This window comes from Oculina patagonica, chromosome 7 (genome assembly GCF_052425735.1).
Source record: "Oculina patagonica isolate OP01 chromosome 7, crgOcupat, whole genome shotgun sequence".
NCBI classification, from domain to species: Eukaryota; Metazoa; Cnidaria; class Anthozoa; order Scleractinia; family Oculinidae; genus Oculina; species Oculina patagonica.
The window spans coordinates 12,374,023-12,396,444 of record NC_135764.1 but is presented as its reverse complement, the minus strand read 5'-3'; the positions used below and the strand labels follow the sequence as shown (position 1 = coordinate 12,396,444).

The window sequence follows — 22,422 nt, the reverse complement described above, 5'->3', positions numbered from 1 at the left end:
TTTTTATTACCATCACCATGCATACATTTTAGCTCAGGAAAGCACAATAATGTTTAAATGTAAAACATTAAGGCCAATTCCACACTAATCCGGATAAATTTGAAAACAAAGCGCCATTGTACTTAAGAGCGTCGAGATAATCTAAATCAGTCATTTAGCTTGTCTACAGATTTCAGAGCTATCCTCAGCTGAATATTTCAAGACAGCGATCAATTCCACATAAAAGTTGAAAATTACAGAACGAAGACTTTGGTGATTTCACGTTGCTCAGAGAACGGCCAGAGAAATGTACCAAGATTTACAACGAGCGTGCAGAGCTATTAACAGAGATCACGTGGCCATTTGACGTCAGCGTTTTCCCGCAAAAGCTCCGTTTTCGCCGCCAAACTACACCAACTAGCCGGCGTTTTCAAATTTCTCCACTCTAGAGACCGTTTTTGGAAAGCTCCGTTTTCGGTGACCGAAATCGTTTTGGGCCAAACCGGAGAAAAAAGATGCGTTTTCAAATTTATCCAGATTAGTGAGGACGGGGCCTAAGCCACCTTCTTTCATATCTTTTTGTAATATCTTATTATAATTATATAATAAAGTATGTTTTAAGATGCATCTTCTCTGTGCTTGCGTTTTCATTTTCCGTAGGACTTGCTAAATTTGCAGATTTCGAACTTCCAGCGACGATCCCTTAAAATGATAAAAACAATACACACGTTAGATAAAAAGCAAAAATAAAATAAGCCTAGCTTTCTTTCCAACTCCGCAATTAACTCCTGCACCTTACGTACTTATTTCGACTTAAGTTTGCAATGTCTTTACATGAACTGATGAAGTGGTTTCCCAAAACATGTACATTTTTAAGAAACTTAAACTGTAGCAGCCCCTTCCTTTCCGAAAGCGCGAGATCGATCAACGCAAGGGCTTGAGACGAAAGAAAATAATGTTGCCTCTATTCGCAAGAAATTATTTCATTCGTCTTCGCTGCCTTTGCTAGGAAAGAAAACGACTTCTTCTTATGCTTAACACATTTGAGAAAGAAAAATGGCGTTCTAGTGTACCTTCAGGCAATTATTTTAATATTTCTTGAGAAATGCTTACAGAAACAATTTCGAGAGTTCTAGAACAAGAACAAAATAATCCAGGTTTGTTTGTTTGTTTGTTTGTTTGGCGCCCTTCCTATTCTTTTTTTTCTAAATTTATTTTGTGTTTTTTCGCCTTCCAATCCCCTGCGTGTGCGTTGGAAAAGTTATCGTCAAAACGAATTTATTTTGTTTTGCTTTTGTTTTCGTTTTAACGAAAATGGTCAAAGATGGGGAAGCTCAAGTTTATCTGCTATATTTAGTGGACAAATTCGTAGGTTAACTTCGTGTATCTCTGGCCCAATTAATCCCATCGACGCGTCCTCGTTTTGGTACTGCTTTGCAAGGCGTTTGCCCACTTAATTTTGTCCATTTTATTTTCAGCATCTTCCAATCCTGTCAGGAACAGTCCAGGTAAGGGATTGTGGTCCCTCAGCGCGCGGCCGTTGTGCACGGTCGATAACTTTAATTTGCTTGTAAGCTTAGTTATGGTTCTTCTCTGTTGTAAACTTTGTATCATTCTGAGAAGTAGCTATAAAAAATACTTACTCGTAATAATCGTCGTGATAACTGTAAACACCGACCAGGTAGTAACCGCTTGGAACACTATAGAAAAGTGGATCGTCCCACGAGTTCTGATACGAAGTATGTTGGCAAGTGTGTGCGTAATATCCTTCAACATGACAACAGCGGAACCCCCACCTAAAAGAAAATGATTCTTTAAGAAAATAGGGAAAATTTATCTTTTCTTTTTAAGCTTGGTGTGCGCAAATCAGTCTATTACCGAAAAAGGCGCTTTTTCCAGACTTTGTGATAATGATGTAAACAACTGCAGGGATTTTCATTCTGCCGCTTAACCCCCCCCCCTACCTGATAAGCCACAAGTAATTACACTGAAATGATTTGGTAGTCAAATCGATAGTGCTTTCGAGCTTTGTGGACCAATCGATGTGAAAGATCAGTGTTCACCTATCCAGGCTTACAACATACCAGATATACATAACAGTCAGGAAAGATGTCTAAGCTTCCTATTAAATATTCGGGCTGGCTAACTTACCTTCGATCTTTGTAATACCCATCGTGCACACCTTTGATTCCCGTGATGAAGCCATTATGAGGGCACTTATAGCTCACTGGCTTGTCAAAATCATTCACATAGTTAGCTGTCCATGAGCAATCGCTGCTGCTATAAGAAACAGGACCATATCCACATCCAAAATAATGGACGCGATCTTCCTTGCAATCTCTGTGCATACTGCGCCAATAATCCAGAGATTGTCCTAACAACAGCAATAGATGTGGGTTATTGACCAAGCTTGTTCGGTCCAGAAAATTAAGGTGGGATATTGGTCAAGTTCTTTTAGTTTTTTGCGTGTTCTAATCGACCGAACTAAAATGACTTTATGTACTGTAACCTAAAGGAAACCAGTTCAAGACACGAACTTCTTTGTCGTCACTGGGGTAAATGATAAAATTAATTGATGTTACTGACTGACAAGTTAAACGAATAAAACACTTTGATGCGCGCAAAATTTCAGTACGAGAGCCGCCGGCAACTGCAACAACAAGTTTGAGAGAAAATCGCGGGTAATCCCGAGCGGGCAGGATAGAACCATTTTGCCGTGTCGGCTCGGGTAGCCAATAAGAACGCAGGGTTAACATCATCTTGCCCACTCGCTGAGCCAGCCATATACTGATAGTAACGTTAATGCGACAGTACTCGTAAAATAAATGTTTGGTACATCTCCTATCCAGGTCAGCTTGCTTACAAATTAAATATGTTCTGTCTCGGTTCTGAAACTCTGTGAATTTGGTTTTCCCCATAATGGTTTTAAATAATACTTTCAGCTCTCATGTTTTAATGTAAAGAAAATGTAAGTTGATTGGTTTACGTGATTTTTTTTAACTCTGTGATTTCATTAAAAGTTAGAATTGAATACGGGAACTTCATTCGTTTGTTTTGTGCTTGCCTACAGAATCGGGCGACGGATATCAAAGCGGACGGGGTATATTCGCTGATACCCCTCGTCCGATTTTGTACCACGTTATGCGTTTTGTCCAATGAGCGCGCGCGAAAATTAATGGATTGGTTATAACGGACAACCAAACACAAAACAAAACAAACAATATACATTCTATTTTTAATAACATCTGATATTTCCCAGTTTTGGCTTTCTCAGGTCACTTGTTTAGAGCAAATCGCGCGTGCAAAAAATATTTGATGGACTTTTATAAGAGAGGATATGGAATGATCTGAATTTTTTGAGTGTCATTCGATAGTTTCTCTGTTTATGTGTGGACAAAACATCTGATCAAAATGTGACTTACCATTGGCACAAGAAATAGAGAAGGGCCGGAGCCAGCTGGTGTCCCAGGAATATCCCGATGGCTTGGAATCCGGACAGCGGCGACGCCGACGTCTCCTCCACGCAGTGACAGGAACCAACAGAACTTCGGCGAGCATCAACAACAACAACAGCTTAACAAACGCCTTTTTTGCCATTGTGATCTCAAGAAGAAAAACGAACGCATTTTTTAAATTTATCGACACCGTGAACATGCGCATGCACAACGGCTTTGCCGTATTTACCCTCCAAATTATGCAAACATGATATATGGTCATAAATTCAAGTCATAAAAGCCGAGTTTTCTGAGTACGACTGATCCGCTTGAGTTAGTTATTACTTGGCAATACTGAGACTTTAAAATGAATCAATGCAAATTTGTTGTCACAGAACCTGAATAAAGCTGGTCTCAACAGCCGAAAATTAAATAGTACTCAAAAACTATATAAAAAAATACGTTTCATCGATCTTGGCTTCTGCAAGGTTTGCTCAATTAAATGAAGGCAATTGTTTAAAGGTCTCATTTGCAAAGTTTCTGTAATCTTTTTAATTGCCTGATACACCTTTGCTCTAAGAAAGAATTGACGGTCAACTTGCCTGACTTTGCGGACAGTTTCACAAAGAAAAGGGTTCCGGGATTACAGATCGTGGAAAACGGAGGAAAATTGTTTGAACAACAAACAAGACGCAAGCAATCCGGCCCTTTAGCTCCCTTTTACGTCGGTGAACAGGACAAATGCTAAAATGATTATAAAACTTAGACTTGTCAATTGAAACATACAGATACGAACTTACCTTTAAGACCTTTATGGGTTAGAAGTATACAAACCAGTTAGCAAAATCGAACTGGGAGACTTTGCCATCGTGAGAGCTTTTTATGCCCACTGCGACGTGACCAAGATAGCAGTTTTCAGACTTCCTTAAGTCACTGCACGATCGAGTTAACAGTACACCACATTCGTTGATAACACTTCCTTATATTCTGATGCAGTTCAAACCCTCAGGAAAATTGGGAAAATAAGACCGTCAGGCTGAACGTGACTTACAAACTCCTTGAAGCAACGCTGACGGGTAGAGGTTACGTTATTTATGCGTGTCGTATCTGTAACCCGTATTACTTTCCTGATTTTCTGATGCAGTATAATCCCTATCTTAATTAATTGCCTTTTATTATGACTGATTCAAGGACCCGTACTGAACGTGCACGTGACTTTGTATTCCAACTTCAGTCCTTGATCCATCACTAACGGAAATAATTTACGATACACTTTTCATGATTGTTTTGTCTGTATTACTTCCTGATTTTTCGATGTAACAAATGACAAGATGTAACTTGGAAAGGGTGAAATTTTCGCGCCTGAACGTGATTAAGTTATCAACTTCCAAACTTTCTTTAGGCCAAAGTAACGTTTCATACTGAATAATAGAATTTTTGAATGCACTGTCTATGCCCGTTAAAGGGGCTATGTCACGCAATTTTAAGCAATTTCGGCACTAACCAACTGACCATAAAATTAACTGAAATATTAAAATAACCGTTTAAACTGTGATAAACTGTAGAAGAACTCAAAAGAAACATAGAAGGCCAAAAGGGGCATAGATGGGCAAAATTCGAGAAGATTAAAACGGATTGCGTTCAGGTGAACTCGAAACTCGAAAAACGTCGGCCCGACGTTTTTCGAGTTTATCTCTCTTTGTATTACAAATGCTCGAAAATCATCCTTGTTTGTTATGTGGACGTGATTTTGCCAATAAAAGTTTCTTGCTCTGCCAATTTGAAGTTTAGAACTGAAGTGTAGTTAACGAAAATAAACGTGAAAATAACGTGACCTAGCCCCTTTATGTCTGAAACCCTTTCTGATTTTCTGATACAGCATAAACTTCTGGGGAAGTGAAATTCAAGAGTATCATAGTCAAACGTGATCACCGACCAGTCTGGATAGGTCTGGAAAGGGTTAAAGGCTAAAATCACCGAGCAATCGAGTTTATAATATACACGTACTGAATTTCGTGTCAGAAAAGACTTCCTGATCATCTGATGCGGCAAAATGCGACAGAAAAGTGACTTTGTATTCAAATTTCCTTGATCCTTCACTGACGGATAAGGAACTTGGGAAACCCACAGATGAACTTTACTAAGATAACATTTAAGAAAAAATATTTTACTACTTGCAAGTGCCCTTAGCATCTCTGTGCTTTGGGGTACCGAGAGCTTGATTTAACAAATTTGTCAGGAGATGAATGTCTCTGATGACCTGATGTCCGCAACACCTCCTGGTTTTCTGATACAGCATAATTATTTGGTATGTAATATAATCTGTAATGTCTGTTTCTGATACAGCATAAACTTTGAGGGAAGTGAAGTTCAATAGAATCACACTTAAACGGGATCTCTAGCACGGTTTGGATAAAAGGCTGAAGTCACTGAGCGATTGAGTTTACAATTCACACTGCATTTGTCCGTGAAATGCTGTGATTCTCTGATATATATATATAGCATAAAATAATGACTTCATTCTCGAGAGCCAAGGATGAACGTGATTTGTATTTTAACAATTAATTCTCAAACTCGATCCTTAAAGGGGCTGACACGGGAAGATATATATGCAGCAGGGTCAAAATCACAACATCTTCACACACACGAAAACTTGAATGTGCGGACATGTTGTAGTAAGACGACCCCTGAAAACTAGCAGCACACGATTAAGAAGACGTGTCGCTACAATATATCCCTGTTGCATTGTCTTAGGGTATGTGGCAGAGCACATTATAATTTTGTCCCTGCGACATGTTTCTGCGCTGAAAATGTCGCTTCGTTTGTCGTCGAAATTTGTGTGTATTTGTCCGTGAAACTTCGTGATTCTCTAATATATATAGCATAAAATAATGATTAAATTCTCGAGTGCCAAGGATGAACGTGATTTCTATTTTAACAATTAATTCTCAAACTCGACCCTTAAAGACGCTGACACGGCAAGAAATATATGCAGCAGGGTCAAAATCACAACATCTTCACACACACGAAAACTTGAATGTGCGGACATGTTGTAGTAAGACGACCCCTGAAAACTAGCAGCACACGATTAAGAAGACGTGTCGCTACAATATATCCCTGTTGCATTGTCTTAGGGTATGTGGCAGAGCACATTATAATTTTGTCCTTGCGACATGTTTCTGCGCTGAAAATGTCGCTTCGTTTGTCGTCATCACCTTCAAGACTTTTTACCTTATGACGTCTACAATGTCTGTAACGCTTCCTGGTTGTCTGATGTAGCATACACTTTAACAAAAGTGACATTTGTGAAACTTACAGATGAACTTGACTAGGATAAAAATTCGCAAATGCCCTTTCTAAACTGAGGACCCGATTTAACAATACAGTCAGACTAATGTTTCTGCTGTCTGTGACGCTTTCTGATTTTCTGTTGCAGCATAAACTCTAACTAAAGTGAAATTCAAGAGACACACTCGTACGGTGACTAAGATAACAATTTTCCAACTTCCTAAAAGACTAAAGGCACTTTACATTGCTGAAGGATACAGTTTACAATACAATACTTCATGATTGTCTGATACAACATAAACCCTAACTAAAATAAAATTTAAGAGGCCTCAGTAAGGGGAACAATAACACTGGAATTTCACATGGTCAAGGGGGAGCAGGGATAGTGGAGTGATTAGAACGCTTGCTCTGTTTCCCAACAATGTGCCCCGGGTTTAATTCCCGGACCCGGCGTCATATGTGGGTTGAGTAAGAGTTTGTTGTGGGTTCTTGTTCTTGCTTACAAAGGTTTTTCTCCGGGTTCTCCGTTTTTTCTCTCTCCCAAAAAAAACGACATCTCTAAATACCAATTCGGTCGGGAATCCAAAGGCTACAGGTTTGTCAGTCGCAAGACAGTTTCGTTCACACAAAATCGATTTATTTATTTATTTGAATTCTTATACCGTTGTATCCGGTTGTGGAGCTTGGGAAATGTGGTGGAATAATAAAACTCTTATTTCATAGCAAATAAGATGTGCAAGTCGGACCTTTTTTAGCAGAGCCTTTTTTCAGAATTTTTACAATAACTATATATCAGCTAACAAGCTTCGTTAAGTAAATCAGCAGCCATGCTATCAACACAACCAGTAATAAAACGAATATACGAAGTGGGAGATATGCATATGATTTACTGAACTTTTCATACAGTCTTTTCACTTGCTTCTCAGTTGCCTCCCAATTGGAGGAGTTGTCGATGATGTAAGAAGCCCTCTTGCACTTCTCATCCAATGACATTTGAGCATTTATTCTCTGTTCAGCATCGCTTTGTGTAAAGTTGTTCCTTTCCATCAAACGACTCAGTTGAGTGGCTTGGTCACTGCAGTGATAGAGAAAATATGTCTGTGTTGTATTATTTGCCAAGTGGGCTCAAATAGATAATAACTTAAATGCCTTCCTGTCCTTGGGGAATGCAAACTGAGGATTGCGCACAAAGTCCAGCATGTTGAGACTGGTTACAAGTTAAAGCCACAAGGTCAGACAGTAACAGATGCGAAATTAGTTGAAGCCCTGAAAATTTTTATAGTTATTTTTATATGAGGGGTCATCGCCGCCAAAATCCTGTTTCAAATTCTGTTACGTAGAACCTGTAATACATTAGAACCGAAATTGAACAGACAGAATAGAATTTAGGAAAACAGAACAGAAATTCAACAAGCAGAACGGAATTTTAAACATCGTAAACCACAAACATAACAGAAATTGGAGCAGCAGAATAGAAATTGACTTTGTTCCAATTTCTGTTCTGTTGATTTGTAGTTTATAAATTCTCCTCTGAAAACACTAGAAAAATTGAACAAGCGAAATAGAATTTAGGAAGACTGGACTGAAATTACACAAGCAGAACGGAATTTACACAACGTAACAGGAATTGGAGCAAGAGAACAGAAATTGACGCCGTTCTAATTTCTGTTCTGTTGATCAGCGAACCGAGTGGAACCTGGGAAAGACCCAGTTGAACATTATAATTTATGAATATTAATGCAATATAGTTCGCGCGCAAAGAAAATTTATTCCACTTTGAAAATGGCTTCCGAAGGCGATCTCCCAGCGAGGTGTATCTCTCTCCTCCAAGAAGTAAAGAACCTCATCGAGGCCCGTAGCAGCGTTCCGGAAAATACGGACGAAATAGCTCCTTTAAGCGAAAGACAGGCACGTCCATCGTCACATGTATCGTCGTCGACGACTACAGTGCAACAGGTGGGGAACAACGCCACCCAGCAGAGAGTGATCCAGAATTTTAGGTCACTCTTTGCTCCCTATCCAGCCACCTCTTCCTTTTCTCACTCTGCAAGGCCTCCTGCAGCGAAAAGGCCTCGGACCTTCCAGGTAAAAGAGACGTGGACGCATGACTTCTTCTGTCTTGGGTCCACACAAGCTGCCTCTGTGCCAACACGTGCGCAAAAAATTGCGTTGCAGAATGCTGGGCTTGGACGCCGGAAAGTGGTTTTTTCGTGTAAAGGAAGTGCTCTAGATGTTAAAACCAGACTGGAGAGTGTTTACCCCAAATTGAAAGATGGTGCTGGGTTTGAACTGCTGAGAAGTGGGTCACCCAGCTCAAAGCTCTCATTGATCATCCCTCCATCTGGGGTTATTCAGTGCCTTTCCTACGCGACGCTGCCGGACTTGGCCAAGCACTGGCCTACATCAGGCCACTCCAGAAGGATTTGGACATGAATGAGATTCGAAGTACCGAGGAGGTAAGTGGTTATATTATAAGTCCAGTCTAATTTAAATTTACCTCCCGCTCCACCCCCTGAAATCTGAATTAGTTGTGAGTGGTGAGGAACTCCCCCTCCCAGCTTTCTAGCCCAGCTACATCCTTCAAACTCGGCGAACGAAAACTTTTGCCTAGTATCTTAACTTTACAATTCATAAGTTATCCAGAATTCAATTTTTGTAAAAGATATTTACCGTCGGATTCCCATACAAACACTGTAATTTCTACCCGCCTTGCCTACCCGTCAAGATGGCGTCGAAACTATGATAATTATTGATTTGCGTTTTAGACATTTCTGCTCTTCAATCCTAAGAAACCTCATCAAATAAAATTTCTCCCTTTCGGTCATACATTATGAACCCTCCCCTGTGAGTTGGTAAAAAGTGACACATTTCCACCAACCAAGTTGCATTATTCCTTAGCTTGCCATCAGCATTCACATCTTCAAAGTGAACTAAACTATCCACTTTCTTTTTGGACATTTCAGTGGTAATAAACTCGCTTCATATTCATGTCATGTTATGTTCAGGACACTTATTGTTCGTGTCACTTTAATTTCGCGTTTTTTTTGAAATTGTGAAACTAATGTCTCGCAAAAATTTCATGTAATAAGGTACCTAATTATACCAGTAAATCCTATGGTCATCACTACAACTACCTCCAAGCTTATTAACTTTAAGTTATCTGAAGTTACTACTTTGATAACAAGTGCTTTTGTTTAAAGGTTGAAGGTGAAAATGTGCTCTCTGTCAAGTGTCTGGAGTGTGGAGAAGACATTGCTTTGGCCACCTTTAGGCAGCACCAAGCCCAGTGCAATATCAGACCGCGGTAAGTTTCACTTGCATCCTCACATGCCATTGTACCATTTACCATAAAGTGACAGTTGCTCCAGTTTCACGCACTCCTTAAATGCGCAAAACCATTGGCATTTTTCTGTTGGTTTAAATGTTATTCTCCTTTGTCTTTGGGTATGCGGTAAACATAAACAATTAAAATATAATACATGGTTAGTGTTGATTGATTAATATGTTGCATGTTTTCATGTGTGAAGGGAATCTGAAACACTGCCAGCCATGACTGACGACTCTCTGGTATTGGTGGAGGTAAGCTATAATTTTAGCTTAAAAAAAATTAATGTAAGCTTTAACTTGCCCATGACACACCCTCACATGTATCACAGGTTCCACTGATAACACTTTTTTCCAGTACTATACCATTATTTTTAAATGTAAATAAGTAAACACCGGAACTTTTGATGTTAAAAGTTTTTGATATTAACTCTATCAGTGTACATGTTGCTATCGACCAGAATTTAAAGTATATGTTTTAATTGTCAGGGTACCAGCTCTTCTGGTGGTGATAAAAGTACTGATACGCTGAACACAATTTCACAAGGTGAGAGGTGAATATTTCACAGGAAAACTAGAACATATCGTGGCTATTTTTATTAACTGGCAACGGTGAACCACTTTCAACAGAGTAAACTTAACTAACAAGAATTTGGGTATGTTGTCCTTTAAAGGTGGTGCAAGTTTGGAGAATCAACTAAAGGAAATGTTTCCTCAAGAAAGTCCAGAAAAAATTCAAGGTGCACTTGTACAGGGTAGTCAAGATCTGTCTGCTGCAGTAGATTATCTGTTATCTGGAGTGATGGATACGAAAGGTCAGACTAAAACAAATATTTGAATGATGGAAATGAATGTTGATTTAGGTCTATACAGGAATTAACTTGTATGTTTAATCAAATTCGCTTGAACATATAGGGTATATTTGGGAGAACACTTGAAAAGCTTGTAAATGAGAAACTACAGATGTGAGTTGACACAATTTAACTCACAATTCAGCCTATTACCTTATTCAGATTCTATATAATTTATTGAACTATTTGTTTTCTTGTGAAATGTCACAAGGCTTTCTGTGATAAGTGAAAAAAAATAGTTCAATGATTGAACTGTTTGTTGCTAGTTTTCCTTTGCAAATGGTGAAAGTGGGAACTGTGAGTGAACATTTCTAGGAGATACATTAATGTTTATGTACTGCAGTTCCTAACTAGAGTTAATTATCCTTTCATATTATCTAGTTCAGTTCATCTATTATGTACATAGTACATCCAAAGCTGTGTTGAGCATTTAATACCGTATTTATTCGATTAAACACCCAGGGCGCTTATTAAATTTTGGACCTTGAGAGTGGGCGCTTGTTAAATTTTCACCATTTTTAGCAAGAAGTACTTTTATTTTGTAAGAAAACATTATAAATAACAAAACGTGAAGATGTACCAAAGCTGAATTTTAACTGTTCATTGAAAGTTTCTGTAAAAATACAAAGAGACTTGGTCTTCTGGGTAGTCTCTTAGTAGTACTTAGTCAATTTCAATCTCAATTTCAATAATAGTCATTACTCCTCTTGTGCCCTCTTTTTAGGAGGGTGGGGTTGGGCGCTTATTACCTTTTCCTACCTACAGGGTGGGCGCTTATTCGAGGTGGGCGCTTATTCCAGGTGGGCGCTTATTCGAGGTTGTGCACTTAATCGAATGAATACAGTTCTCAAGTAAAGGAAATCATTAGGAGTGAAGATAATCATTATTTTTCTTTTTTTTTTATAAATTGAATTAAAGAAGATGAAGATGAAAACAATGCAGATTGGAATACACCCTTGTCAGCCTGGGGAATGAGGAACTTGGATTACCAGGAAGCTTTGAGGTGGTTTGTAACTGGAGCTGTGCAGTCCCATTTACCTGAAGAACACCTAGTTGTCACTAGAGACAAAAGCATCATTAGTCAGGTGTTGAGGAAGTATAAGAATCCAAGGTTTAACCTACAAAGTCCCCTGAACATCCAATTTCAAAGCTCTGGTACACTAGAATTAGGGGTAGATGCTGGTGGTCCAACAAGAGCATTCTTCTATCATCTGATGCAGGAGTTAGTGAGAGGGAAGTTTAATGGCATTAAACTGTTTGAAGGAGAGGCCGGTCACCTTGTTCCATCCTGTGACTACGACCTGGTATCCAGCTGCTTCTTTGTCCTGGTTGGCAAGATGATTGTGCATTCTTTTATAAATGAATGCAAAGGCTTGGAAGGTATCTCACCAGCTGTTATCAGCTACCTAATAAGTGGCAGCCGAGACACTGTCTTGGAGCATTTGGTTCTTGAAGATATCCCAGATCCCTGTCTCCGTCAAATTCTTAAAGAGGTAAGTTATTAGGACACACATTACATTTACAGTGAGTGTGTGTTCAACCTCAAACAGATGATGTCACTCATGAGAAAAAAAAAAAAGCAGGTATAAGAACCTTCTCAGACAAAAAATTTGGCAGCCATTTTAATACCCAAAATACTAGAACCTGTTTAGCCAAGCCAGATCAAGCAGTTTTTGTATGTGGGCTACAGTTACATTATGGTAAGAATTTTAACCATATTTTTAACTTTAAGATTGCAAATTTATATTATTTGTTACTAGACAACTCTGATCTTGTTGAAGAAATAACACTATATTAACATTGTGTAACCAGCTAATTTGTTAGGCTTACCATTATACTGCTGTTACTCATTGCAAGACATTTAAGTTGTTTACCTCTTTAGCTTAAGGATTGCAGTGACCAGGAGCTGGGCAAATTTACTTCCGATGGGGACTTTAATATTGCGGACACACTTGTGGCAGCAGGATTTCCTCATATTGAAGTACTTCCCTCCAACAAGTCATTGGCCTACGAATGTGTCCTGACATATGAAGTTGTCACTAAGCGTATTCCTGTCTTGGATGACCTCAGGAAGGGATTAGATTCAGTGCGTGTAATGGCCACAACTGGGACTGACCTTGTCCAGCAACATCCACAAGTACAACTACTAATCTTCCCAGCTGCTGAAACTACGATTGAAGTGTCAGAGCTAAGGCAACTGATCAAGTATGATAACATTGATGACAGCACAGCAACAGCTGAAGAGTACTTTGAAAAGTACTTAGATGAGCTCAAGACCAGAGGTATTGTGATGTTAACTTCTAAATGAATATTTTTTGAGGTTCATGCTAATTATTCATACACATGCATGCTTGTTGCACATGTAATTCATTCTACGATGTCAGGCGGGTGCCAAGGAAAGCATCTAAACACATAGTCACTTATGTCCAGGATTAGATGCAGGTATTGTTTAATGAGAACTTCATGTTTGTCTGTGTTATTTGACATTTCCATATTACTTCATATTTGACAAAATTTGGTGTGTTTTGGTGAACTTTTATTAATGAGGACACTTTGTGATGCCTGTCATGAGGAACATGCATCTCATCAGCGTTCAATCCTGGACATATCTGCACATAGTTGGCAAGTAGCAATTGAATGTCCCAACTGCATGCCCCTACCCCCTGATAAGTTAATTTAAAACCAAATGTGGATACAATAAATATTCTGGAATAAATACTCATGGCCTAAGCTGCAAAAATTTCCATTTGATGAGAAAGTATTCATTTTGTTTTGTTTCTGTTTTTTTAACTTTTAAGATGGCTCTAAGGATGAAGAAACACTAGGGGGGCTCTTGCAATTCTGGACTGGTTGGCCCTCCCTTCCAATCATTGAAGAAAAGATGACAGTTACCTTTCTTGCAAAGACACCAAACAAAGTTCTGGCAGAAGCAGAAACCTGTTTTAAGTTGCTGAAGATACCAACATACCACACCATGTATGACAATTTTGTGAAATACATGGATATTTCTATTTCACATGGTAAAGTGGGGTTTGGAAAGATGTAGATTTATGTTCTGCAGTTTGTGAAGGACATTTGCATTGTGTTAATTGATGGATGGTTTGTTTGTATGGAATACACACATTAATTGATATGTTGCAGTTTATGTTAACTAGTTCATATTTGAAACTTGTTTCCTATGATTGGTTTTTTCATCATTGTAGCTTATCCTTTGCAATGTAAATTTTTTTTCTGAGTGAGGCTCAAGTCGTATTAAAGGTTTCATAAATTAGTTCCAGTTCATATTTTATTCTTTATATTGTAGCCTGTATCCACGAAGTCATGCTGATTTATTATTCTGTTGTATGATGGTACTTTTTTACAAATAAATAAAGAGAAATTACACTTTAAACTTCAAAAAAAACATTTTTATTCTTTTCATTTAACACTATTAATGAAAGTGAAATGGTCTCATTTTGAATGTAATGTCAATTGGTAATAACATGTGAAAGGCCAGGTCCAGGTTTTGTTGCAGTGAAATGAATGTTCTAGACCACTGTTACCTTAATAAGCGCAAGAAGTAGTGTCGATCGACTAATGATCAACTTAGAATCTGCAACACTTCTGCATAAATGTCAACACCATAGACTTCAGAATCTCGTAAAGGATTAATGGTTCTCAGCTGTTGGCGAGCCTCCTCAGTGATGGGCATTTCAGTCTGTGGCACCTCCACAGATGAAGTTTCGTTGCTAAAAATTGGACCATCATATTCTTCTGATGGGTGTGGGCCATCAAAATCTACACCATAAAGCTCATCAATAATCTGAAAAGGAAAGGGATGGTGATCTATCTCAAACAATGACAAACATGATGTAGATACAGCAGTACTGCTGTTATTGAATAATATACACTGCCAAATCCTTCACATTATAAGGGGAATAAATTTATTTTTACCTCCACATCCCCCCCCCCCCCCCCACTTCCTTATCTCGAAAATAAAAATGTCAAAACACTCAAGGGATGGAAGGCAGGATTTTGAGATGCCACACTTTCTTTTGACAAGTGCACCTTGAAGGCTGGCTGTAAGGTGAAGTACCCAGAAGTGCATGTACCTGTAATTTACAAAAATGATTGCTGCAAGGTGTTTGTTTTATCCTTTTTAAGAGTCAGAATAGTGTAGACACCTATATTTTTCTACGTTGCATTTGTCGACCAGCCTCAATGAATAACACAAGGCCTTGTTATTCCCATAATCTGCAAAATCAAATTAATTCTCTTTACCTCTGGGTTGTTAAACTCCAGTGCCACTCGTTGCTGGGATTGTGCCACACCCAACATACCACGAATCCAAAGCTGTGTTGGAGAGCACCCCCTTTCTGTGCTTAAAGGAGCTCTATTATATGCCTCTTGAAATATCTGAAGATTTCTGTTGATTCTAGGTAGGAACACATAGTGTAAGGCAAGCAAGTGAAGCTCATTTGAAGGTTCAAGGATGCCACAACTCTCCATGTGGTAAAACAGACTGTAAAAAACAAAGGTGCATCCCATGAACAAATCCCTCCACAACCTTTCAATACGTTGGTTATGTACACTGCGTCCTGCTATGTGACTCCCTCTATCAGGCCCACGAAGTGGATGATTGAGCATGTATAACGCAACTTTTACATTTTCTCCCCCTTTGTCTGAACGGACACGTGATGGTAGACCATACACCTCAGCAGCACTCTGAAACAGTCTGAGCACTGTCGCAGCCCTGTTATTTGTGTTACACTGAAGAAACACAATCATTCGGGAAAATCCATCTATTCCACCGTGGATTACAAATCGCCACCTGTGTAGATTGCAATTCAAACAAAACTGTTTTTTTTTTTTTAATTTAAATGCCATGATGCAATCAAGGGGCCACCCAACATAAATTGTGTGTGTGTGTGGAGGGGGGTGGAGGGGCAGGGGGTCTAAACCTCCCCACTTCCTGGACCTTTCACTCTTGCCTCCTGCCCCCCTTTCTGTAGTGGTTCCATTCTCTTTGCCCCATATATATTGCAAACGTTTTATCAATTTATCAAGGTTCCCTCAATCTTGGGATTTCCACTATCCACCCTTTCTTTTCCCACTCCTTTCTACAGCCTCCCACCTTCCTGCCCCTACCACACCCCACAATTAGAAAATGATAGTCTAGGACTATCTAAAGTTTCAGTTTTGATATTTTAACTTTCTGGTTGAAAGAGTTCAACATAATAGTTATTTTGACATGTTTTGTCCCAACATTTTTTTTTTTTTGCCTTACTTAAAAATCTACCATTTTTCTTTCTTCACCATCATTCTTTTCAACACGATTACTTTGACGTTTATTGATTGAATCTTTTTACCTGATGAGTTTGTGATTGCCATCGATGTGCCAGAGTGCCAGTGGGCTTGAAACTTGGTAGCTTCTTCTATTTATACAATGTAATCTTAGGGCACGTGACAATGTTCCCTCCAGATTTATCCTTCTCATCGCTTCACGAATTCTGTTTTGTTGAAGAACAATTCCTCTTGCTCTCAAAAATCCAGTCATTCTTTTGTACCCGGTCTCCGGAAAGTCGGCCAAAATACTGTTTATAACTATGTCCAGACGTTCATCACTCATTGTGCTATACGCTTCTCTACAGCTGAGACCGAATTCTTGCAATCGCCTTTCGACAGTTCGACGACTTACGCATAGCATATTAGCTATGGTTGGAATATTAAACCGCTGTTCGATAAGGAACTGTAGCTGTTCTTTTGGAATACTAAACTTTGGTCTTCCTTGCATTCCTGTAAAAATAGTTCCCGCAGCATGAGAGTTTGGACATTGCCTTGAAGTAATTGTATCCTTCACCTCACGAAGAAGGTCGATTACCCTCGAGTCAATTCTCTCCGTACCCGAATATCTCAAAAGGATGTTAATCACCCAATCAAGGCGAAATATTATATAATCTAAACCATCAGCGTTGTGGTTTCCCCTTTCGAAACGCCTTTGAATATCCACAACATAACTTTGTATACATTCTCGTACGGAAGCCATTTTGAAAGCTGGATAAATTTTCTTTGCGCGCGAACTATATTGCATTAATATTCATAAATTATAATGTTCAACTGGGTCTTTCCCAGGTTCCACTCGGTTCGCTGATCAACAGAACAGAAATTAGAACGGCGTCAATTTCTGTTCTCTTGCTCCAATTCCTGTTACGTTGTGTAAATTCCGTTCTGCTTGTGTAATTTCAGTCCAGTCTTCCTAAATTCTATTTCGCTTGTTCAATTTTTCTAGTGTTTTCAGAGGAGAATTTATAAACTACAAATCAACAGAACAGAAATTGGAACAAAGTCAATTTCTATTCTGCTGCTCCAATTTCTGTTATGTTTGTGGTTTACGATGTTTAAAATTCCGTTCTGCTTGTTGAATTTCTGTTCTGTTTTCCTAAATTCTATTCTGTCTGTTCAATTTCGGTTCTAATGTATTACAGGTTCTACGTAACAGAATTTGAAACAGGATTTTGGCGGCGATGACCCCTCATAATTTTTATAGCTGATGATTTGACCTTGTTTTAATATGGATTATCGTATCGTAAATAAAACGATGGTACATCAATATGAGTCCAAAGGTCATTCTACATGCACGTACAGTTGCCTTTCAACTGCCTCTTTGCATCTGCTTGGAATGAATTTATCTCATTGGTAAAATTAGGAGAAAGAAGTAAAACACTCTAAAGGACTACATAGTTTTACATTGTCAGGGTTTCTTTGACCCTGTGCCTAAAACACGTGTGCAGCCTGTGTCTCACTTCATGTCTCCGAGACTGTCTTTGTAGACCTTGGGCTGACTGTGACACGACGAGTTTTAATATATATCCCTCAACTGGTGAAAAAATGTCACAGGATTTGAAAATCGGCATAAGAATCTTGAAGGATTGAAAACAATCTTCACCTTCACTCCTTAAAGGTATTGTAAGATCTATAAAAGATCACACATACATGTATCTCTGCAAGATCTAAATATTCTTGCAAGACCGTCAAAGCTTCTACACAGATCCTTGAAGATCCTTAAAGATCTCTGTAAGATCACTTAATAACCGTGGATCTTTGAAAAAAAATTAAAGATCCTTGTGTTCAAAGATTTTTTTAAAATAAGGCAAGGCACTTTACTCTCACAGTGCCTCTCTCCACCCAAGGTGTAAAAATAGGTACTGGCAAATTTAATGCTGACAGGTAACCCTGTGATAGACTAGCCGCATCACATCTAAGGATGTCGCTTCATGCTACTGAAACCAGGATAAGCTCCAGCCTGATGGGCCGTTACTGAGGCTTAAATGCAGATTTTACCAACCTTACCTAATGTTTCAATGACTTAGATAATAATTATTTGTATTCTTACCAGTATACTACAATGACTTCTTTCATCAGAAATAACGCAGCTCCAGACTCATACAAAAGTGGCAAATCAAGAATCACAAACTTTTCACCTGCAAAATGTTTAGAAAAAAAAGACAATACAATGGTGCACAATTAGGACTTGAGCCTGACTAATCCCATAGTCACTCAAATTATTAGCTTAGGCATGTGAAATCCATGTTGCTACAGCTGTATGTTAAAAAAGAAAATGGTAGTCATGTTAACATAGGCTTGACCACTGCAAAGTACAGGTAGAAGGAAAGTGTGAGAGTGATTTATATCTTCAAATGGTAACATTTACATAAGCCCTCACCAGGGGCCTGGGTTTCCAACAGCTTGTATTTAGGGGACACCCTTCATTACGCAGGCAGTAGCCAAAGTTCCAACTAAAACTAATAGCAGCTAGGATGACCAATGTGGCAAATTTCAATTTTGCAGGATTGGCATGATTGTCAGATTACGGGGGGCATGGTTGTCTAGTGGTTAGGGCCCTGGACTTGTAATCTGGACGTCCACGGTTCAAATCCTCCCTCCTGTCACTAGATGGATTTGAGTTTGGTCATCCCGAATCCAACTCCTCCATGCTTTGTAAATAGCAAAGTGGTCAGCCTCCTACCAGTTGGGATTTTTAACAAGTTTCTGTTCAATTTATAATACCGGAATTTGTTTATCTATTTACAGTGTCCACAGTTAGCACAGCTGTGCTAAATACATTGCCACTTAATTAAAAGTGATTTTTTTATTTTTTTTTATTTTTTTTTGTCACACCCGGATACCTTCATGAGGTGCAGGAATTTTTTCCAAACTTCACCAACCTTCTAAACAAGCCACAATTACCGTATTTATTCAATTAAGCACCCTGGGTGCATATTAAATGTTTGGACCTTGAGAGTGGGCACTTATTTGAGGTTGGGCACTAGAGAGGGGTACAGAGGGGCCTGCAAAACTATTTGCAGCCTTTTTCAAGGCAATAGCTGACCAAATGGGGGCCTGTTCAAAAATCGCGCCGAATCGCTCAGAAACGCCTGTAACCTTTTTTCCCACAGAGTGAAAACTGTTTGTAGCCAATTTCAAGAAGTTTGCTCAGAAAAAATTTAAGCTCATAATTTGATCTGGGCTCACTAAAAAGCGGACTTAAGCAAAGTCAAGCCGAAACGCTCAGAGAGACGTACAATTTAACTATTTGCAGGCTTTTTCAAGGCAATAGCTGACCAAATGGCGGCCTGTTGAAAAAATTGCACCGAATCGCTCAGAAACGCCTGTAACCGTTTTTCCCACAGAGTAAAAATCGTTTGCAGCCAATTTCAAAATGGTTGTTTAGAAAAAAATTTCAGCTCATAATTTGACCTGGGCTCACCAAAAAGCGGACTTTAATTAGAATGTTCACCATTTTCAGCAAGTAATTTTATTTTGAAACCAAACAAAAAGAATAACAAAACAACAAGATGTACCAAAGCAGAATATTTCTTATTAAAGAACTGTTCATTGAAAGTTTCTGTAAAATACTAAGAAAATGCAGTCTTCCGGAAAGTCTCTAAGTAGCACTAGGTCAATTTCAATCTCGTATTTAAAGCCAGTGAAGAAATAGTAATCAATTATCATCTTGAGCACTTCATTTTTTGGAGGGGGGTGTGGAGGTACAGTAGGCCCTTTTATTCAAAGTTGGGCACTTTATCAAATAAATACGCTATGTTTATTGTACTCTTCATACAAAACTTACCCCGAATTAAGCACTTCAACAAATTCCACCAAATCGAGCTATAAATAGCAGGATGTGTGCACTTGTTTAGCACACGTCTTTTGGTGTCATCTTCAAAGACAATCTTCCCCAGTTTCTCCCTGTCAATTTCCTCATTGGGAAGCAATATGTCTCTTCCAAAGTTCTGCACTATAGCACTCCATGCTGGCTGATGGGGCCTAACAACTAGGTAGGAAGAGCAAATAATGGTTTACAGTCACTGTCGGTAATACACTGAATCAGATGTACCAAATGCTTTTAAATGCCAGTCCTGCTTCTGAAGTGAATTCACCAGATATTTCTCAAAACACCAGTTGTCGACAATCAAGGAATGTCACCGGCAATTCTGAGTGAATGAAACATACCTGGAAATATTTCCAGCCAAAACCTTCCACCAGGGTGTGTTAAAAACTTAGACATAAAAATCTCAGACCTCAGACCCGAAACACTCAGATTCCCCCCAGCAGCCCCACCCAACACCACCAGGACACAGCACAATGAAGAAAAATTCAATGGCAATGTTACACAGCGGTGGGTGATATATAATTAACTAGCATTTCGCCAACAATCGCAAGCAACAGACGACCAGGCAGATACAGCATGCATCACTGAAGTAACTATTCAAACCAAGTTTTTTTCATGGAAGTTGTGGCAAGTTTTCTTTCAATCCAGGAAAATTGTATAAGGCTTATTATAACTCCGGGGTATCTAATTGAAAGTTCAGCAATCACACCCAATCGAACAAAATCAAATGGGATTATTAAAGTTCGATTGCATTCGATGTTGTTTGATAATGATTGGTTCAATAATTAAACTCAAAGCAAAATTAGGGCATGTACTAAAACCCGAAACAACGAAACGTAGCCTGCGTGCAGGCGTCGAAGGGGAGGGAGGGGGAGTTGGGAGAGAGAGAGAGAGGGAAAATGGAGGGGGAGGGGGGGCGGGGGAGGGACGCCTACTCTGCCCCCTTTGTTCATTTCGCGCCGCGGCGGCCTCTGTTGGCTGCATGTGCGTACATCCTGCCGGTCACGCGTCTCCGGCATCTCGTGGGGGTCCTGGCGGTCCTCGGCTCTTGTGTGTGCGGCCGCGCGGCACGGCATGGTCGCTCTGTGTCCCCCTCCTGACTCCAGCCGTCCTGTCGCCTCCTCCCTGTTCTCCCACTTCACCCCTCCCCCTCCCTTGTCTCCCCCCGCGTTTGGTGCTGCTTGCGTCTCCTTCGCCGCCGGGAGCAGTGGTTTTGGTGTTTTGCTTCTCCGCTTTTTCGGCCGCCTCCGCCTTCGGTGGCTCTCTGCTGTTCCTGCTTCTTCCTTGTGTTTTGTTTTCTCTTCTCGCTTCGTCGGCGGTCCTGCGTGTCTTGCGTGCGTTGCGTTCTTTGTCTCCTAGCAGTTTGCAGTTGTTGTTCGGGGGGGCGTTATGCATCCGGGTCTGGCAGGCGTTCCCCCCCCCCTTCTTTTCCCCTCTCCTTTTCCCTCCCCTTTTTCCCCCCGCGCTCGGCCGACGCGCCCCCCACGCGCGATCCCACCCATTACATTTTGGCTCCGTACGGCTCGGGTGCATGTGGCTCCTGTGACGTAGGCTTCCGGAGTGTGTAGTGGCTCAGGAGTGTATAGTAGGCTCCGGGGTTATAGTGGCTATCGGTGTATGTAGGCTCGGGGTGTATAGTCGGTAAGTGGCGAAAATCTTGAAGTTTTGCTTGTTTCGGGTTTCGTTTCGTTTCCTCGTCGGCCGTTTCGGTTGTTTCGGCGGTTTCGTTTCCTCGTCGTGGTTTCGTTTCGGTGGTTTCTTTCGTTGTTTCGGGTTTTAGTATATGCCCAAAATTAGATGTTCGAGTTTGTTTGATAACCAAACCCAATCGAACAATTGGTGTTCGATCGGGTTCGATTGATTTTTCGTTCCAATAGATACCCCGGGTATAATTAACTTACTAAAACTCAGGACTCTCGCTTCAAACGTTTTCTTCAAGGTTGTATTTACACCCGCTTTTAAACCGATGCATACCGGTGTTTGTTTCATGGAAATGAGTCCACAAGTTCAGAAGGTCATGCTTATGGGCTGTGGCTGGCGGATTTCGATCCGTATTGTTTGTTAGCACGTCGAAAGATGGATGTCGATAGAAAGTCGCTATGCACGCGGTAAACACAGTCTGAAAGTGGGTGTAATAAACTAACCTTCACGAGCTACTTGATCAGCATCAACAACGGAACATCCTAAGTCCTTAAATATCCTTGAAACTGTGCTTTTACCAGTCGCAATTCCACCGGTTAAACCAACAATAAACATAGCGTTTGACGGACTTCTCTTCTCCTCTATTTAAAGGATTTCTCCCGCCATCTTGGAAGAGTAACGAGTAAATACACTGGGGCCCACTGGGCCCGCGATAGTTCTCAACTGCTGGTCAGCTGCGTTCTTTGTTATTTTT

At 39.9% G+C, this 22,422-nt stretch overlaps 4 protein-coding genes across 5 annotated transcripts; 1 reads left to right on the top strand and 3 right to left on the bottom strand.

The window, feature by feature from the left end:
* LOC144659699 (dermatopontin-like) lies at positions 1 to 6,234 on the bottom strand. Of its 2 annotated transcripts, XM_078520191.1 has the most exons (5): positions 4,214 to 6,234; positions 3,402 to 3,582; positions 2,131 to 2,353; positions 1,623 to 1,775; positions 1 to 681 (listed from the first exon to the last, which is right to left on the bottom strand). In XM_078520191.1, the coding sequence occupies exons 2-5, from the start codon at positions 3,574 to 3,576 to the stop codon at positions 627 to 629; spliced, it is 606 nt and encodes a 201-aa protein (XP_078376317.1). In that variant the 5' UTR covers positions 3,577 to 3,582; positions 4,214 to 6,234; the 3' UTR covers positions 1 to 626. The 2 variants fall into 2 exon arrangements, with proteins under 2 accessions (XP_078376317.1, XP_078376316.1); XM_078520190.1 differs by having other exon boundaries at positions 3,402 to 6,234.
* Positions 6,235 to 7,069: 835 nt separating this feature from the next.
* LOC144659701 (dephospho-CoA kinase domain-containing protein-like) lies at positions 7,070 to 22,375 on the bottom strand. Its single transcript, XM_078520193.1, has 4 exons — positions 22,172 to 22,375; positions 19,986 to 20,189; positions 18,249 to 18,336; positions 7,070 to 7,776 (listed from the first exon to the last, which is right to left on the bottom strand). Exons 1-4 carry the CDS (start codon positions 22,281 to 22,283, stop codon positions 7,494 to 7,496), a joined length of 687 nt encoding a protein of 228 aa, XP_078376319.1. The 5' UTR covers positions 22,284 to 22,375; the 3' UTR covers positions 7,070 to 7,493.
* Positions 8,484 to 14,197, top strand: LOC144660903 (uncharacterized). The gene is made up of 9 exons (XM_078521628.1): positions 8,484 to 9,000; positions 9,057 to 9,157; positions 9,902 to 10,005; positions 10,229 to 10,280; positions 10,515 to 10,572; positions 10,700 to 10,840; positions 11,795 to 12,369; positions 12,759 to 13,158; positions 13,675 to 14,197. Exons 1-9 carry the CDS (start codon positions 8,484 to 8,486, stop codon positions 13,920 to 13,922), a joined length of 2,196 nt encoding a protein of 731 aa, XP_078377754.1. The 3' UTR covers positions 13,923 to 14,197.
* On the bottom strand, positions 14,265 to 16,901 carry LOC144660902 (uncharacterized). Its single transcript, XM_078521627.1, has 3 exons — positions 16,225 to 16,901; positions 15,137 to 15,686; positions 14,265 to 14,678 (listed from the first exon to the last, which is right to left on the bottom strand). Exons 1-3 carry the CDS (start codon positions 16,899 to 16,901, stop codon positions 14,457 to 14,459), a joined length of 1,449 nt encoding a protein of 482 aa, XP_078377753.1. The 3' UTR covers positions 14,265 to 14,456.
* Positions 22,376 to 22,422: the final 47 nt, after the last annotated feature.

Coding starts and splice junctions, on each gene's coding strand:
- LOC144660902 (XM_078521627.1), bottom strand. CDS start 16,901: ATGGCTTCCGTACGAGAATGTATACAAAGTTATGTTGTGGATATTCAA. Junction 15,687..16,224: donor GGCAATCACAAACTCATCAG/GTAAAAAGATTC, acceptor CAATCTACACAG/GTGGCGATTTGTAATCCACG. Junction 14,679..15,136: donor TGGAGTTTAACAACCCAGAG/GTAAAGAGAATT, acceptor TTTCCTTTTCAG/ATTATTGATGAGCTTTATGG.
- LOC144660903 (XM_078521628.1), top strand. CDS start 8,484: ATGGCTTCCGAAGGCGATCTCCCAGCGAGGTGTATCTCTCTCCTCCAA. Junction 9,158..9,901: donor AGATTCGAAGTACCGAGGAG/GTAAGTGGTTAT, acceptor TTTTGTTTAAAG/GTTGAAGGTGAAAATGTGCT. Junction 10,006..10,228: donor CAGTGCAATATCAGACCGCG/GTAAGTTTCACT, acceptor TCATGTGTGAAG/GGAATCTGAAACACTGCCAG.
- LOC144659699 (XM_078520190.1), bottom strand. CDS start 3,696: ATGACCATATATCATGTTTGCATAATTTGGAGGGTAAATACGGCAAAG. Junction 1,776..2,130: donor GGGTATTACAAAGATCGAAG/GTAAGTTAGCCA, acceptor ATTTTCTTTTAG/GTGGGGGTTCCGCTGTTGTC. Junction 682..1,622: donor TATCACGACGATTATTACGA/GTAAGTATTTTT, acceptor TATCATTTTAAG/GGATCGTCGCTGGAAGTTCG.
- LOC144659701 (XM_078520193.1), bottom strand. CDS start 22,283: ATGTTTATTGTTGGTTTAACCGGTGGAATTGCGACTGGTAAAAGCACA. Junction 20,190..22,171: donor TGATCAAGTAGCTCGTGAAG/GTTAGTTTATTA, acceptor CTTCCTACCTAG/TTGTTAGGCCCCATCAGCCA. Junction 18,337..19,985: donor GTTGAAGTGCTTAATTCGGG/GTAAGTTTTGTA, acceptor AACATTTTGCAG/GTGAAAAGTTTGTGATTCTT.